At 42.2% G+C, this 17,974-nt stretch overlaps 1 protein-coding gene across 4 annotated transcripts in view; it reads right to left on the bottom strand.

The window, feature by feature from the left end:
- RAD54L2 (RAD54 like 2) overlaps nt 1-17,974 on the bottom strand; it is a 430,539-nt gene that overhangs the window by 201,673 nt on the left and 210,892 nt on the right. For all 4 annotated transcript variants that reach the window (XM_030205506.1, XM_030205503.1, XM_030205505.1 and 1 more), the window contains exons 8-9: nt 12,165-12,298; nt 338-534 (exon numbers count right to left, since the gene is read on the bottom strand). In XM_030205506.1, coding sequence (XP_030061366.1) covers nt 338-534; nt 12,165-12,298 — 331 coding nt within the window. The remainder of the gene's footprint in view (nt 1-337; nt 535-12,164; nt 12,299-17,974) is intronic.

Genomic DNA, 17,974 nt, shown 5'->3' with positions numbered 1-17,974 from the left:
TTTTTCTCATACCTCTTCTATCCCATTTACTCCTTGTTCATTTGTCCTATCACATACCCCCTTTGTTGATTCGTTTACTATAGATTGTATTCTCTTGTTACTATGTAAGCCGCATTGAGCCTGCGATGAGCAGGAAAGCGTGTGGTACAAATGTAATAAATAAATAATGTTACCTTTTAGATAACTGCCGATATGATTATCAGTATTTCTTTATTTTCAGGGTTTTGCTGTACAAGTTTGTTTGCTAGTTTTGTCATTTGAATAATTGCATTAAAAAAGTGAGTACATATAGTATCAGGTGATTTAAGACAGCTGCCCTCTTGTATATATTTTGTACCTTTTAAAAGTTCCTGTTGCCGGTCTTCTTCATCCAAGTCGATAATCACTGGACCCGCCTGTTTCTTTGTTTTTTTCTTCCTTCCAGTTGTGAACGATTTCTTGAGTGAGAGCAGGCGATACATCTCGTAACCCATCAACAACACACCACCATCAGTTACCCAGTCATTCACCACTTTGGCTCGGGCAGCTGTCGTCCTGTGGATGAACACACAGCAATAAGATATATGCTTCAATTCATTATATTTTTGAGGAAGAGGGATTTTTACTAATCTTTCTATATTACCTACTCACAATACACTGTAATTTTCCCAAGAAAAATGATCCCAGTTATTCAAGAACAAGGATCTGAAAGGAAATTTTCTGACAAGGTTGAGCTCTGCAGTACCACCTCCTTACCAGAGAGGGCTATTCTGACAGTAGAAAATTGTTCTCCCACTTTTCAATATAGATCAGAGTATATCAGCTCTGGAGAGGACTACATCTCATGTCACCTCCATGACAGTGGACAGAACAAGCTACTAAGTCATGTGACTAACCCTTCAAGACTCATCTCAATACAGAGTTTAGAACTTCAAGAAACTGCCCGGGTCAATCCTAATGGCCTCTTCTTCCTCAAACAAAGGTTATCAATAGAAATCAAACAAATAAAACATGGAAAAGAAAATAAGATGATACCTTTTTTACTGGACATAACTTAATACATTTCTCGATTAGCTTTCGAAGGTTGCCCTTCTTCGTCAGATCGGAAATAAGCAAATGTGGTAGCTGATAGTATATATAAGTGAAACATCCAAGCATTTCATTGACAGTCTAGCAGGGTGGGGGTGGGTAGGAGGTATGCATAGGGACATCAAAGCATTTCATTGATAGTCTAACAGGATGGGTGGTAGGTGAGAGGAGGGTGATAAACAGAGAAATACAACTTTATGGTTTATAATGGGTTAGAAAACTCAGATCCTTGTTAAGTCCTGTCTGTTGGGTGTCAAAATATTCAATCATTCTGACTTCAAATGTCTTACGTTCCTGTATTGTTTTAAAGTTACCTTTCAGGACTCTTACTGTGAAATCACTGGTGCAGTGTTCTGGTCTTGTAAAGTGCTGGCCCACAGGGGTGGGAACCTGACTGGTACCAGCTTTCTTCATGTTATGTCTATGTAAATTAAATCTTGTCTTAAGCATCTGGCCTGTTTCTCCAATATAGCACAGTCATTCACAAAGGAAAAATATTCAACATAAAGGAATCTTTCACATGCTCATCTTCCAATGTGGTATATATCATTCAGTGTAAAAAATGTAACGAAGGATGCTATATTGGAGAAACAGGCCAGATGCTTAAGACAAGATTTAATTTACATAGACATAACATGCTGGTGCCAGTCAGGTTCCCACCCCTGTGGGCCAGCACTTTACAAGACCAGAACACTGTACTAGTGATTTCACAGTAAAAATCCTGAAAGGTAACTTTAAAACAATACAGGAATGTAAGACCTTTGAAGTCAGAATGATTGAATATTTTGACACCCAACAGACAGGACTTAACAAGGATCTGGATTTTCTAGCCCATTATAAACTATAAAGTTGTATTTCTCTGTTTATCACCCTCCTCTCACCTACCCACACCCATCCTGTTAGACTATCAATGAAATGCTTTGATGTCCCCATGCATACCTCCTACCTACCCCCACCCTGCTAGACTGTCAATGAAATGCTTGGATGTTTCACTTATATATACTATCAGCTACCACATTTGCTTATTTCCGATCTGATGAAGAAGGGCAAGCTTTGAAAGCTAATCGAGAAATGTATTAAGTTATGTCCAATAAAAAAGGTATCATTATATTTTCTTTTCCATGTTTTATTTTGTTTGATTTCTATTGATAACCTTTAAGAGTGGACTAACAGGGCTACCACACCTCTCTCCTCAAACAAAGAATGCAGCAAAGGTGGCACCTGCCATTCCCCAGGTAAAGACGCATCATGTTAAGGCGATAGTGACAATGACAGGCTTTAGAGAAGGGATGCCCAGCTCTTTTTGACAGTTTTATTTCTAATAGGGAATCACACAAATTTAAGTTTTGTTCGCCTAAAGATTAGAAAGGAGGCAGACTGGAAAATCACTCAGAATTGTCTGGTACATAGGACAGTGCCATACATTGCCATGAAGACACCAATATGCTTTTTCTGCGAGTATGTGACATCAAGGTGGTAGGCAGAAGACAAAAACACTAAGGGGGGGGGGAGTTATCAAAGTAGGCAACTGTTATAAATGGTTATTTTATCACAAGTCATCTTAACACAGGGTCTCATTTTATGCAATGAAACCCTGTGCTAAAATAATATGACTTGTAAAATAACCCATCTTAAAAGTAGCCCAAATTGATAACACCCCCCCCCCCCCAACTGATCTACTTTGATGGCACTTGCCCAAGTGCCTAGTATCCTGTTTCCAACAGTGGTCTTTTGCAGATCACAAGTGCATGGCAGGATCCCAAAAAGTAGCAAGATTCCGTGCGCTTACTCCCTTTACTCCCAAGAATAAGCAGTAGCTTTTCTGTTTACAGTAACAACTGATAATGGACTTTTCTCCTAGAACTTGTCCAAGCCTTTAACTCAGTTACACTAATTGCTTTTCCAATATCCTCAAGCAATAAATTCCAGAGCTTGTGTGTGTTCAGTGAAAAAATATTTTAAATGTACTACTTGGTAACTTTATAACATGTTCCCTAGTCTTTGTAATTTTGAAAGTGTAAACAATTGATTTATCTTTGCCTGTTCCACTCCATTCAGGATTTTATAGACCTCTATCATATCTCCCCCTCAGCCATTTCTTCTCCAAGCGGAAGAACCCTAATCCCTTTATCATTTTGGTCTTCTTCTCTGTATTTTTACTAACTCTGCCACATCTTTTTTGAGATGCGGCAACCAGAATTGCACACAATACTCAAGGTGAAGTTCTACCATGGAGCAAAACAGAGGCAATATGATATTCTTTGTTATATTCTCTAGTCCTTTCCTAAGAATTTCTAACATTGTTTGCCTTTTTTGGGGGCTGCCACTGCAAACTAAGCAGATAATTTCAATATACTGCTTCACAGAGATGCCTAGATCCTTTTCCTGGGCGGTCACTCCCAATGTGGAACCTTGCATCTTGTAGCTATAATTAAATTAATTTAATTGGATTTAGCACACACCTTTTCCAGTAGTAGCTCAAGGTGAGTTACACTCAGGTACATCAGGTATTTCCATATCCCTGGACGGCTCACAATCTAATTTTGTACCTGAGGCAATGGAGGGTTAAGGGACTTGCAGCAGCAGTGAGATTTGAACCTGGCTCCCCTGAATGTTAAACCCAATGCTCTAACCACTAGGCTATTCATTCCTATTCACATGATCAATTTACACTTGTCCACATTAAACTTCATCTGCCATTTGGATGTCTATTTTCCCAATTTGTTGCAGACATGCATATTCTTCATCCACAGCAATGAGGGTTCAGAAATGGACATAGCACAAAAACAATCATTGCTGGTCTTCTTAGTGAACTATATTCAGCATTAGACAGGGGAAGAATTGCCCTGTTAGTCTCTTTGGATTTTATAACAGCGTTTGACTTAGTCGACCTCTCTTTTACTGCATCACCTTCATATCATTGACAAAGTCTTGGAATGGCTCACTTCATTTTTAATCGACAGATCCTTTACAGTGGTTACCCCTACCTCACTTCCCTTTCCCCTGTCCTGTGAAGTCCCTCAGGGCTCCATTCTTGTCCCTCTTCTATTCAACATTTTTCTGAGTACTCTGGCTTCTCTGATCCAGGAACATGGTTACCCGCCTATTTCTACACTGATGATATTCTTATAGTTCACTACACTAATCTGTCCACCCCTAATGTTTCATCCCTTCAACTTGCACTTGCTGCAATCTCAAAATGACTACCTGACAATTATCTTGTCTTTAATCATTCAAAAACAGTGGGCTGTTAGATCATTGGTCATCTTCCCATTCCAACTATAGCACTTTCCTTCTGTGGTTCCACCTTACAACTAATTTCCAGCTTCTAATTCTAATATCTTGGAGTTATCATTGACTGTAAGCTTCCTTTCAATCACAGGTAAAACGTCCTTGTTAATCCTTGTTTCTTTGCCCCAAGATAATTTCATTCAATACACCTATTCTTGGATCAGTCATCACAGATCACTGTTTTACTAGCCTTAGTGATTTCAAAGCTTGATGACTGTTACATCGTATATGCTGGACTCCCTCTGACCCTCCTACGACGACTCCAATCGGTTCAAAATCTAGCTATCAGAATTCTTTGTCATGTCAGATGTTCTGATCACGTTTCCCCTCTTTTAAAACAATATCACTGGCTGTTTGCTATTGGATAATATTATTTATTTATTGCATTTGTATCCCACATTTTCCCACCTATTTGAGGGCTCAATGTGGCTTACATAGTAACCGTGATGGCAATTGCCAATTCCGGTATAACAGATAGAGTGACACTGTAAAAGGTTCATGTATGACAGACACATTAGGAAATAAGAAGGAAGGGTTCAGTTGTGTCCAGTTCGAGTATTAGTTTTGTTGTGTTGCAGGATCGAGGCATTTAAGTTGGGTCATTAGGGTATGCCTTTTTGAATAAGTTAGTTTTTAGTGATTTCCGAAAGTTTGATAGGTCGTGCGTTGTTTTCAAGGCGTTTGGTAATGTGTTCCATAGTTGCGTGCTTATAAAGGAGAAGCTGGATGCATAGGTTGATTTATATTTAAGACCTTTGCAGCTTGGGTGATGGAGGTTTAAGTAGCTGCATGTTGATCTTGTAGTGTTTCTGGCTGGTAGGTCAATGAGGTCTGTCATGTATCCTGGAGTCTCGTCGTAGATGATTTTATGAACTAGAGTACAGATTTTAAAGGCAATATGTTCTTTGATCGGGAGCCAATGTAGTTTTTCGCGTAGGGGTTTGGCACTTTCATATTTCATTTTTCCCAAAATAAGTCTGGCTGTGGTGTTTTGCGCGTTTGGAGTTTCTTTAAGATTTGTTCTTTGCATCCCGCATAGATTGCATTACAATAGTCTAGGTGGCTTAGTACCATTGATTGTACCAAGTTGCGAAATGTTGCCCTCGGGAAGAAAGGTTTTATTCGTTTGAGCTTCCACATTGATTGGAACATTTTCCTTGTTGTAGTTTTCGATTGGGTTTCGTGAGGTTTCGGTCGATGGTAACTCTGAGAATTTTTAGGCTGTCAGAAACAGGGAGGGTATAGTCTGGGGTGTTAATATTGTTGGGTTTGTTTGTGTTGTATTGGGATGTGAGGATGAGACAGTGTGTTTTCTCTGAGTTTAGTTTTAGTTGGAATGCATCCGCCCATGAGTTTGCAGGCTGAGTTTGGTTTCATTGGTAATTTCTGTTGGGTCATGTTTGAAGGGGATGTATATCATAACATAGTAACATAGTAGATGACGGCAGAAAAAGACCTGCATGGTCCACCCAGTCTGCCCAACAAGATAAACTCACATGTGCCATTTTTTGTGTATACCTTACCTTGATTTGTACCTGTCTTTTTCAGGGTACAGACCGTATAAGTCTGCCCAGCACTATCCCCGCCTCCCAACCACCAGCCCCGCCTCCCACCACCGGCTCTGGCACAGACCGTATAAGTCTGCCCAGCACTATCCCCACCTCCCAACCACCATGATATCATCTGCGTATATGTAGGGGTTAAGTCCTTGGTTGGATAGGGATGTGGCTAGTGGGGTCATCATTAGGTTGAATAGGATCGGAGATAGTGGTGAACCTTGGGGTACACCGCAGTCTGTATTCCATGGTGATGATATTTTCGAATTTGATTTAACTTGATAAGTTCTGGTGGATTAGAAGCCCTTGATCCAGCTGAGTGCACTTCCACCAATCCCGAAGTAATCTGGGATGTTTAGTAGTATTCTATGGTTAACCATGTCGAACGAGCTTGACATATCGAATTGTAGAAGTAAGCTTTTGCCTACTGCAATTTCTTATTTGAATTTGGTTAGGAGGGTAATTATTACTGTTTCGGTGCTGTGGTTAGGGCGAAATCCAGACTGTGATTCGTCTAGTATTGAGAATTTGTTTAAGTAGTTGGTAAGTTGTTTGGTTACCATGCTTTCCATCAGTTTGACTACCAGTGGGATAGATGCTGCCAGCCGGTAGTTGGTGATAATATTCAAGGGCCTCACTTTAACCCACAAGACGCTATTAGTGTCACCGTTGTGCCCAGGTCCCTGGCTCGCAGTCACCTCGGTCCCCGGGGTTTAGACCTGGGGAATGCTGCAAAGTGATGGTTTACCGTTTCCCATGTTCCAGAAGATATGCTGGTCCGGTCCGGATCTTCCAGCTCTCCAGATTGTTTTGGGAGTTTTTTGGAACCAAGCAGCACCCATACCTGGTGAACTCCCTTGTGACCTGCCTTTATTAACCACCTGGTAAGGTTCCTAGTTGCCTTGCAACAGTGTTCTTCAGAGGCGTTCCTTTGGTGTGAGTTGTTGCAGTGCCTTTGTGCTTTTCGTGTTGGTGACTTTTACTCTGCTTGTTTTTTGGACTATTCTTCTGCCTGCCGCCTGCCCAGACCCGGATTGTTTATTGGACTGTTCTTCTGCCTGCCGCCTGCCCAGACCTGGATTGTTTATTGGACTATTCTTCTGTCTACAGCCTGCCCTGACCTGGCTTGTTTCTGGATTGTTCGTTTGCCTGCTGTTTTTCCTGGAACCCAGCGTGTTTCTAGTGTTCCTGTTATTTGTCAGCCTGCTGCTGTGTCCTGCCTTGTCCTACCGGCCGCCTGAAGCCCAGAGCTCAACTCTTGGTGAAAGGTGGCCAAGTGTAGGTGAAGCCTTGCTCCAGTCCACTGTGTTCCAGTTCTGGTCTGCCTTATCTGGTGTTGGGGTGATTCTCCTGCCGCTGCCGCTCCTCGGCAGTGGCCCAAGGGCTCACAAACCTAGGTTCCTGCTGTGTATACGTGACAATTAGTCCTTCCTACCTTTCTTCCCTAATAATGCCTTACACCCCCTTCCCATACTCTCTGCTCTCTGGAAGATGAACGACTTTTCCTCTCTCCCGTGTCCTACACTCACCTCAAGTCCACCCTCTCTTTTGCAATGTTCTACATTGATCTCTCTCTCTCTGGAATTCTCTTCCTAAATACCTCTGTCTTGAAGCATTTTACCCACGATTTAAGTCCTCCTTGAAGACTCACCTATTTTCATTGCTTTTTAATCACTCCCTACAGTATGCTCTTCCCCTCCTTGGAACAACAGTATTTTATGTAATTCTATGTAACCTCTCTTTCTTCTTGTTTTTAACTTTCCTATACCACATTTATTTTAACTACTGTACACCGCTTTGATGCTACCTGCAAAAAGCAGTATACTAAATCCAATAAACTATAAAAACTATACTAATTTCACAATTTTCTCTTCCAATTTCTCACAATGCACTTTTGATTTCACAACTTTAAATAATTGCGTGTCATCTGCAAATGTGATCACCTCACTTACTGTTCCTATTTCAAAGTCCTTTATAAAAGCATCAGTCAGTACGTACAGATCTCTACAATACTCAAGTATTCACCTTTCTTAACAAAACCGACCACTTAATCCCACTCCATGTTTTGTCATTTTTTTTTTAAGTATCCTTTATCCCATCCCCTCAATAGGACATTGCCTGCTATCCCATGGCTTTTTAATTTCCTCAAGAGCTGAAAACCCAGTTACACTGGCTCACTTTTATTTACACCTTATGGAACTCACTGCCGGAGTATGTGGTAACAGTAATTTATGTATCTGTGTTTTGAAAAGATTTGGCTAAGTTCCTGGAAGAAAAGTGCATAAACTGCTATTAAGGTAGATATGGAGATTGATATCAAATATGGAGGTGACATATCCCATATATTATTAAGAGCAACAAATGATATGTTTGTGGGATACAGTTCAAACTAAAGGTTTATATAAATATAATGAATGGATAGCAATTTGAATGGAGTAAAATTGTCCATTCAGAGTTGAATGTCAGCTAGCATCACACTTTTAAGTAGTTGGCGCTTTTTTATGGTTATGTAAAGGTCTTTATCTGCTGTCATTTACTATGTTACTATCCAGCTCATTTTCGAAAGTCATCGCCCGAAAGTCATCGCCAGCCATCCTCCGACACAAATCGGGAGATGGCCAGCGATCTCCTGAACCCGGCGAAATCGGTATTATCGAAAGCCGATTTTGGCCGGGTTCAACTGCTTTCCGTCGCGGAGCCGGCAAAACATCAAGGGAGCGTGTCGGTAGGGTAGTAAAGGCAGGACAGGGGTGGGACGGGGGCGTACTCACGAGATGGCCGGCTTTGCCCGATAATGGGGGAAAAAAAAGCCAGGCTTGACGAGCATTTCGGCGGCTTTACTTGGTCCCTTTTTTCTCACGACCAATTTTCAAAAAAGTGTGCCAACTGACCAGATGACCACCGGAGGGAATCGGGGATCACCTCCCCTTACTCCCCCCCCAGTGGTCATCAACCCCCTCCCACCCAAAAAGAAAACCCCCCAAAAAACTTTTTTGCCAGCTTCTATGCCAGCCTCAAATGTCATACCCAGTTCCCTGATAGCAGTATGCAAGTCCCTGGAGCAGTTTTTAGTGGGTGCAGTGCACTTCAGACAGGCGGAACCAGGCCCATCCCCCCCTACCTGTTACACTTGTGGTGGTAAATGTTGAGCCCTCCAAAACCCCCCAAAACCCACTGTACCCACATGTAGGTGTCCCCCTTCACCCCTTAGGGCTTTGGTAATGGTGTAGAGTTGTGGGGAGTGGGTTTTGGGGGGGGGGGGGATTTGTGGGGCTAAACAACCAAGGGAAGGGAGCTATGCACCTGGGAGCTATTATTTATTTATTTTTTAATTTTTAGAAGTGCCCCCTAGGATGCCCGGTTGGTGTCCTGGCATGTCAGGGAGGCCAGTGCACTACAAATGCTGGCTCCTCCCAAAACCAAATGCCTTGCATTTCGCCGGGTTTGAGATCGCCTGCATTTTTTTCCATTATGGCCGAAAAACAATGCAGGCCATCTCAAACCCGGCGAACTCTGACATTTGGCCGGGCCCAACTGTATTAGCGAAGAAAAAAATGGCCAGCCATCTTTTTCAAAAATACAGTTCGCTCCGCCCGCTTGTGGTGCCGGCGCCGGCCACCCATAGAGATGGCCGGCGCCTTTCAATTATGCCCCTTCCAAGTCAGTAAAGCTTGTTGATTTACCCAAGCCTGGTAAGCTGCTGTAAGAAAGGTTTTGAATTGAGTATTATGCATTAATAACTTGAATTTTGCCAAATTTTGAAAATATGTTTTCAGAGATTTTGTGATTTTAGAGTTACTTTTCATTTAGTATTTTTGGATTTCTTTTAGGATTGATTTTATACCCTCCTGAAGAAGCACTAGTGAAACATGGGTTCATGTTGAGGACAGAGATGTTCAACTTTTTTGAGATTATATTCTATGATGGAAGCACTATTTCTGGGACGATGATTGGACTTATAGCTACACTATAGTTTTTTTCCACTTAGAGCCGGCTTTCACCTGATTTGGAATATCATTTGATTATTGTTTCCTTTCAGTACCAAAGATGAATTTGGAGGTCTTATGACTGCAGATAAGTGTAAATTATCTTCAAGTTCAACAGTTACTTGACATTTTAGAACTGGTACTATGATGGGTTTGGGTGTTGCCTGCTCCAAGTCAGCAAGTAAACACTTTTTGATCTGAGCACTATAGTCACAATTTTGTTATCTAGTTATTTAGTTATACATTGAGATTTTTTTATATTTAGGTTTTTGTATTTTATAATTCCTCAAAATAGGATAGTCTGGTATGTACTTAAACAGTTGGCTAAATCCATGTTGGCTTTGTCGCATTAAACCATGACCATGTGTTCTCTAATTTTGTTCTTTAGAATTAATAGTTTCTACTATTTTGCCTAGCACTGATGTCAGGCTCACCAGTCTATTTCCTGGATCACCCTAGAACCCTTTTAAAAATACTGGCATTACGTTGGTCACCCTCCAATATTTAGTTAACACACAATTTTAGTTATAGGTTAAAGATACTAATAATAGATCTACAGTTTAAGTTGAGCTCTTTCATGGCATGGCCATGTGATTTGGTCCTCTTTAGTTTGTCAATTTGCCCTATATCATCTTCTAGGTTTATCTGCATTTAAATAGCCATTCCTGCCACCTATGTGTACACTAGAAAATGCAGAGCAATCTCATGCCTCATCTCTTTTTTCCCCATTCTCCCATATCCAAAGTCATCTTCCCTTTCCCTCTTCTCCTTTGCAGGCGATTGTATCTATTTCAAGTCTGGATGTACACCTTCCTCCTTCTTCTACACAGGGCCCCAGATTTTCTTCTTAAGAGAGTATCATAGCGCCTCCTCCCCATATACTTCCCTCACTCTCTGCTCTCTCCTACCTGTTCAGTCCCCTTTTCTGCCCACCCTCTTTCCTCGTTTGCTCTCTCTCCCATTCACTTTTGTTTTCACAATTTTCTCTCATCTCCACTCCCACAAGATGTTTAAAAATAATGCTGTACACACCAGTGGTAAAGTATTAGAAGATGCTGAGAAGTACTTCACTCTCCCATGCTGTTGTTTCCAGTCTCACCCTATAGCCTTCTTTTTTTTAGGGCTAAGAACCAGTAGGCAAGGAGAGGGGATGGAAGCACATGAGTGAAAAGAAAAAAACAACAACATTTCCTGCTCTCCACAGGGCCTCTACAGCTGGCCATACCAGAACCTCTAATAGCTGTCTGTATGGCAAGCTGCATAAAACACATTATAAAACTTCAAGCTGGTTTAATGACATTGCATAAGCTCTGTAGAGGGATTAATCACCTGAGATCACTGCAGTACTTTGCAGAGGAAAGGAAGAAACTGTGTAGAAGAAAGAAATAGGGAGCTTGGGCTCTATTTGGAAAGTGGCAGTCACAGGAATCATTACAATTACAGATGGACAGATCAAGGGTTAGAGGATAAATGAGAATAAAAAATAGAAAGTGAAAGAAAATGATTGGTCAACTGAACAGGAAACCAATTCCCAGCACACCAAAATCTGGTAATGCAATAAAGCCCTTTATAATGCAGTGGCAACAGGGGTGTAGATCTGTTCTAAAGTGGTTCTTATTGTCATATTTATTTAACACATTTATATCCCACATTTTCCCACTTAGTTGCAGGCTTTAACATTTAAAGGGACTCTTATCTTACTGCTCAACAGTGGAAGAGCCACGAGTGGGCCAAGGTGGGCACAAGCCCACCCAGCAGCAATATGACAGGCGGGGATCCCCAAGCCCCACCAGATGAAGACTCCACACATCTTTACCTCCAAGAGATTGAGGGGGTCACAACTCCACTCTCCTGACCCCCCCCCCCCCCGTACCTTCAAATTCTTTAGTTGTTTGCTGGCAGCAACACATTCCCCCTGCTTGCGGCAACCTAAACTTTCCCTCTGATGCAACTTTCTGTTTGCTGGATCAGGAAGTTGCATCAGAGGGAAGGCTCGGAGTTGGAGAAAGCAAGGAGAATGAGCTGCTGCCAGCAAAGACCTAAAGGATTTAAAGGTACTGGGGGGGGGGGGGGGGGATGGAGAGATGCTGGGCTGGTGGTGGCAAAGGGTGGGGTTGTCGTTCACACCCAATTTTGGGCAGGCCTGAGCCAAAACTTGGTGCCTGGCTATGCCTCTGCTGCTCAACAGAAAAGAGGCAATAAGATTGAAAGGGAGGAATGTTATCAGAAGAAAATGTTAGCAGGTAAAGTTAAGAATACCTACTTGTGCTCATCATTCAGGATGTGGACCTTGAAGAATCGTGGCTGAATCTCTTCTGGGTTATTGTCAGCAGGAAGGGCTTCAGCCGGTGGAAGCCATATATTAAATTCTGCTAGCCAGTTCTGTAAAGTGTTCACCTAATGCATAAATAAGGCAAAAAAATAAAAAAGTAAACAGGACGATTCTTAGCATCCCATCTGCAGATCAGAAAACTAGAACAGATTGGAGTAGGTAGAAAAAAGACAGACATTTTTTCATTAGTTTGTGGAAAACTATTGCCTGGGGTTATGTTTTGGGTAGGGATGGAAAACAAAATACACAGTCTGAACTTTCAAATCAACGTATGTTTTCCAGTAAGTCTAAAATCTTTCCGCCTGCAATCTTTAAACAATTCAACAGTAGTCACTCTTTAAATGGGAAGAATCTTTATAAAAAGAGTGCAGAAAACCAAGACATCTGATTGACACCTTTTTTATTTTGTTTGAGATTCTAGGAAAATCAGCTTGAAGAGAGTTCTGTAGCACAGATCATGTTTTATATTAATCTCCAACTACAGCTGTGCTGGATAATGGGTGCTGTTCACGTCTAGTTTTCTTGTCCAAGGCACTTGTCTAGGTGTATCATGAATAGATTTTGAAATACTAGAAATACAGTGGTAGCTGGTTGGGTTTTTTTGTCATTTTTCAGAGTGATTTGGTCTCCTCTTTATTTCTGCAGTGTCCTTTGGAGTTCACTATATTCTATTCTATTTATGGTGAGTTTTTTAAAATGAAAAATCAACTTTATTGAATTATAGAACATACAGCCAGGATATTACAGTAGCTATAATATACAGCCAAGTGGTTATATTGAACAAACCATAAGCAATAAGCTTCTGTCCAATGTTTAACTCTCTAAGAATTTAGGACCTCAACCTCCCACACTAAGAGGCTCATTTTCAAAACAGAAAATGTCTCACAAATGTCATAAAGTGGCATTAGAAAAACATCCAAATCACTATTTTTGAAATTGGATTTGAGGAAATGCATCTAAATCACAAGGGGGGGGGGGGGGAGGGCATGTTGGGGGCAGGATTTGGTGTTCCCAAAACTTGGACGTTTTTCTGCCATAATGGAACAAAGCAAAAAACCGCTTGTATAACAGCTTTAGATGTTATGGCAGGTCCTATTAGAGAAGCAAGCAACTCTAACTGGTACACTTGTGATGGAACGTAAGATCACTCAAAAAAAAACACTAAATACCTATTGTACCTACATAAAAGTGACACCTGCAGGCATAAGGGCTATTGTAGTAATGTACAGTTGGGCACAATAGGCTTTTGGTTAGTTTTGGAGGGCTCATCATTCAATATAAGAGGGTAATGCCGAGATGTGTACCTGGGGTCATTTATTTGAAGTCCATTGCAGTATTCTGCTGGGACATCTATGTGGCCGGTCTACTAGGAATGCTGGCCCCCCTCCCCCCACTTACACCCAGTGGCTTGTTTTTGTGCATTTTTTCCTTGGACATATTTTTTAATGGTCCTAAAAGATAGATAAACTGAGCACAAAAATGTCTAGCAAATGGCCAGTTATGAAACAAAGCGTTGATGTTTTTCTAGTTTGAAAATAGCCATGTTCGCTACTGGATGTTTGGACGTTTTTCACAAAATGTCCAAAATCTGATTTAGAAGTCATATTGACAATGCCACTCTAAACCTATAAAGTTCTCTCCACAACATTATTTATTTATTTGGTACTACTACCAATACTACGATTTATCATTTCTGGTACACTTGTATCCAGTGGTGTGCTGGAGCCGGCTCGCTCCGGCTCGCAAGAGCCGCTTGTTAAATTTTGACAGCTCTTGCGAGCCGGTTGTTGTTTGGGGCGAGCCGGATCCATTGCAGGAGGTAAGCATGGCAGGAGGGCGCCATGCTTACCTCCCCTCCCGCTCCCAAACATGCCCAGCGATTGCCCTTCGCCCCCACCGTCCCCTCCCGCTCCCATCCATCTTTTTTAAATACCTCCTTGCCGTTGAAGCGCCGCGTTAAAGCCCTGCTGCTGCTGCCCAAGCTTTTCCTCCATTTGCTGTAGTTCGCGAGAACTTTGTGCCCTTAGTCCCGCCTTCTGACATCATACGGGACTAAGGGCACGAAGTTCACGCGAACTGCAGCAAACAGGGAGGGAAAGCTAGAGACGGGCAGCAGGACTTTAACGCGGCGCTTCAACGGCGAGGAGGTATTTAAAAAAGATGGATGGGAGCGGGAGGGGACGGTGGGGGCGAAGGGCAATCGCTGGGCATGTTTGGGAGCGGGAGGGGAGGGCAGGGGAGGGAGGAGAATCGCTGGACATGAGATGGGAGCGGGAGGGGAGGGCAGGGGAGGGAGGAAAATCATTGGACATGGATGGAAACGGGAGGGGAGGGCAGGGGAGGGAGGAAAATCATTGGACATGGATGGAAACGGGAGGGGAGGGCAGGGGAGGGAGGAAAATCATTGGACATAGATGGGAGCAGGAGGGGAGGGCGGGGGAGGGAGGAAAATCGCTGGACATGAGATGGGAGCGGGCGGGAAGGGCAGGGGAGGGAGGAGAATTGCTGGACATGGATGGGAGCGGGAGGGAAGGGCAGGGGAGGGAGGAGAATCGCTGGACATGGATGGGAGTGGGAGGGAAGGGCAGAGGAGGGAGGAGAATCGCTGGGTATGGATGGGAGCAGGAGGGGAGGGCAGGGGAGGGAGGAGAATCGCTGGGCATGGATGGATAGAGGGGGGCAGAGGAGAGAAGACAATTGCTGGGCATGGATGGGTAGGGGGGCAGGGGAGAGAAGAGAATTGCTGGGTATGGATGGATAGAGGAGGACAGGGGAGAGAGGAGAGTTTCAGGACATGGATGGAGGGGAGGGAAGGGAGAGAGAAGAAATGCTGGACATGGAGGGAAGATAGAGGAAGGAGATTAGATGAGGGAAAAGGAAGTGAGGAGAGAAACTGCACATGGATGGAGAAAATAGGCAGAAGCTGGATCCACTGTACAGTCAAGTCTGCAGAGGACCAGAAATGAAGAAGAAAGGAGGAAAGAAAAGAAATAAATGGAAAGGAAGCCCTGGAAACGGAGTCAAGGGAACAGATAGAGAGCAGCAGAATCAGATACTGGGCCAGCATGATCAGAGAAACAAAGTCACCAGACAACAAAGGTAGAAAAAAATAATTTTATTTTCATTATAGTGTTTGGAATAACTCCACTTTGAGAATCAGGTGCTGAACATTAAAAGTTTATATTTATTTACTTATTTATGGCATTTTATCCCATATTAAACATGAATTAGATTGGAACCTGGGATCATTTAATTTTTTTTTTCCTGGAGAGAGTAATGCATTGACCCCCCCCCCCCCCCCCCCCCGGCTATAGCTAGCTCTGCAATTTTTTTGGGGGGGGGGCGCAGAGGTGGATTGGGGGGGGGGGGCTGCAGTGGTAGACGGGGGGCGCCGAGGTGGACCGGGGAGAAAGCCTGTTGTTAAAATTTTACCAGCACACCACTGCTTGTATCCCACATTTTCCCAGCTTGTTCGGGCTCAATGTGGCTAACAAAGTTACAAGAAATTACATAATACAGCAGGATAAAATAGTTATGTAAAAATTAACAAAGACAATAGTATAAGCAGCTCAATAAATATTATTTTATTTATTGCATTTGTATCCAACATTTTCCCACCTCTTTGCAGGCTCAATGTGGCTTACAATACATCATGAATAGTGGAAATATATAAGAAAATAGACATTTAGTAGTACAGAAGGATCTTGGGTAACATGATAATGGTGAAACATGATAGTAGTATAACACGCAAATATTGCAAGACAATCCTGGATATCTATGTAGGAGTTAACATTTGTTGATCTTTGTGGTATGCCTTGTTAAAGAGATGGGTTTTCAGTAGTTATATATATATATACACATATATAGTAGGATATAAGGTTTGAATAATTGTTTTTCCAGATCAAGATTGCAAAACAGATTTGTACCTTCTATCCAATCTCGTGCATGACAAGGAAGATATGCTACATGATAATATTGAAGATCAGGTAACCCTAGGCTTCTGTTCTTTTTTAATACATGTAACAATGCAAAACACATGCGAGGTTTCTTACCTCTTCATAGGAATCTACTCAACATCTTGTTCCAGCACTGAATGTCTCCTTTCCTTAAAAGGGTAGGAAGGTGTTGTAATACATAGAGCCATTTAGGCAACAGGATCATTTTCACTACTTGAACCCCGTCCAAATAATGATAATGGTCAGGTCAGGCAGTCAGCATATGACACATTTAACAATGTGCTATGTTTAACTGATAAAGCTTAGATAAGTTACATGGGATTTGCAAGCCCAAATATTTAACGTTGACAGGTAGTGCAAGTAAAGGAAAGGGGGTCTTGCAAAGTGTGTTTGATAACTGCAGTAAGGCCCAACATCATAGATTTTTCCGTATTTATATGTAACCGAGTGAACCTACCAAAATTCTCTAAATCAGTCAAAACTACAGGAAGTTCATCTTGAGGATTTTGTAGGGCTACCACCAGTAAATCATCAGCAAATAATGCTGTTTTAAATTCAAGAGTATCCACCTGCAAACCCTGGACCATTAGATCCTGAAAAATCTACTGTGTGAGGGGCTCCACGTACAATACAAAAAGAAAAAAGTGGGGAAAAGTCTTGCCTCACCAATCTGCTGCATTTCTTTGAAGGGGTAAACAAACATGTGGACAAAGGTGAGCCAGTTGATATTGTGTATCTAGATTTTCAGAAGGCGTTTAATAACGTCCCTCATGAAAGACTACAGAGGAAATTAGAGGGACATGGGATCGGAGGTAGTGTCTTACTATGGATTAAAAGCTGGTTGAAAGATAGGAAACAGAGATTAGGGTTAAAAGGTCAATATTCGCAATGGAGAAGGGTAGTTAGTGGGGTCCCTCATGGATCTGTGCTGGGACCTCTGCTTTTTAACGTACTTATAAATGACCTAGAGATGGGGGTAACTAGTGAGGTAATCAAATTTGCTGATGACACAAAGTTATTCAAAGTCATCAAATCGCGGGAAGATTGTGAAAAATTACAAGAGGACCTTACAAGACTGGGAGACTGGGCGTCTAAATGGCAGATGACATTTAATGTGAGCAAGTGCAAAGTGATGCATGTGGGAAAGAGGAACTCAAACTATAACTATGTCATGCAGGGTTCAGCATTAGGAGTCACGGACCAAGAAAGGGATCTAGGTGTCATTGTTGATGATACGTTGAAACCTTCTGTTCAATGTGCTGCTGCGGCTAGGAAAGCAAATAGAATGCTGCCACTATTTCTGGCATGGGCGGGACAAATTGTTTGTTCTTTTGGCTGCTGTCGGAGACAGGGTGCTGGGCTCGATGGACCCTTGGTCTATCCCGGCATGGTGATGCTTATGTACTTATGCCTTGTCCCACATTCCAAAGGGAAACAGGGAGACAGTAATCTATCAGTCAAGACTTGTGAGGTGGATTGTGATATAGTAGCTGAATCCATTGAAGAATCTGTCCCTCAACAAACAGCCCCAGAACCCACCACAAATACTTCCAAGACACTGAATCAAATGCTTTTTCAATATCAACATTAATAAAAGCACCTTTACACTAAAGGCACTGGGTTTCTTGAATCACAGCTATGACACCAAATACATTTTTACCAGAAATAAAGTCAACTTGTAGCTGACTCACCAATTCAGGGAGGATATTATTCAATCTATTAGTGAATACTTTAGCATACATTTTTGTATCCAGGTCTATCAAGGAAAATGGCCTGTAGGATTCC

Source organism: Microcaecilia unicolor, chromosome 6 (genome assembly GCF_901765095.1).
Source record: "Microcaecilia unicolor chromosome 6, aMicUni1.1, whole genome shotgun sequence".
Lineage (NCBI taxonomy): Eukaryota > Metazoa > Chordata > Amphibia > Gymnophiona > Siphonopidae > Microcaecilia > Microcaecilia unicolor.
Note: the sequence above shows the minus strand (reverse complement) of the source record. Positions and strands in the feature narration are given on the sequence as shown.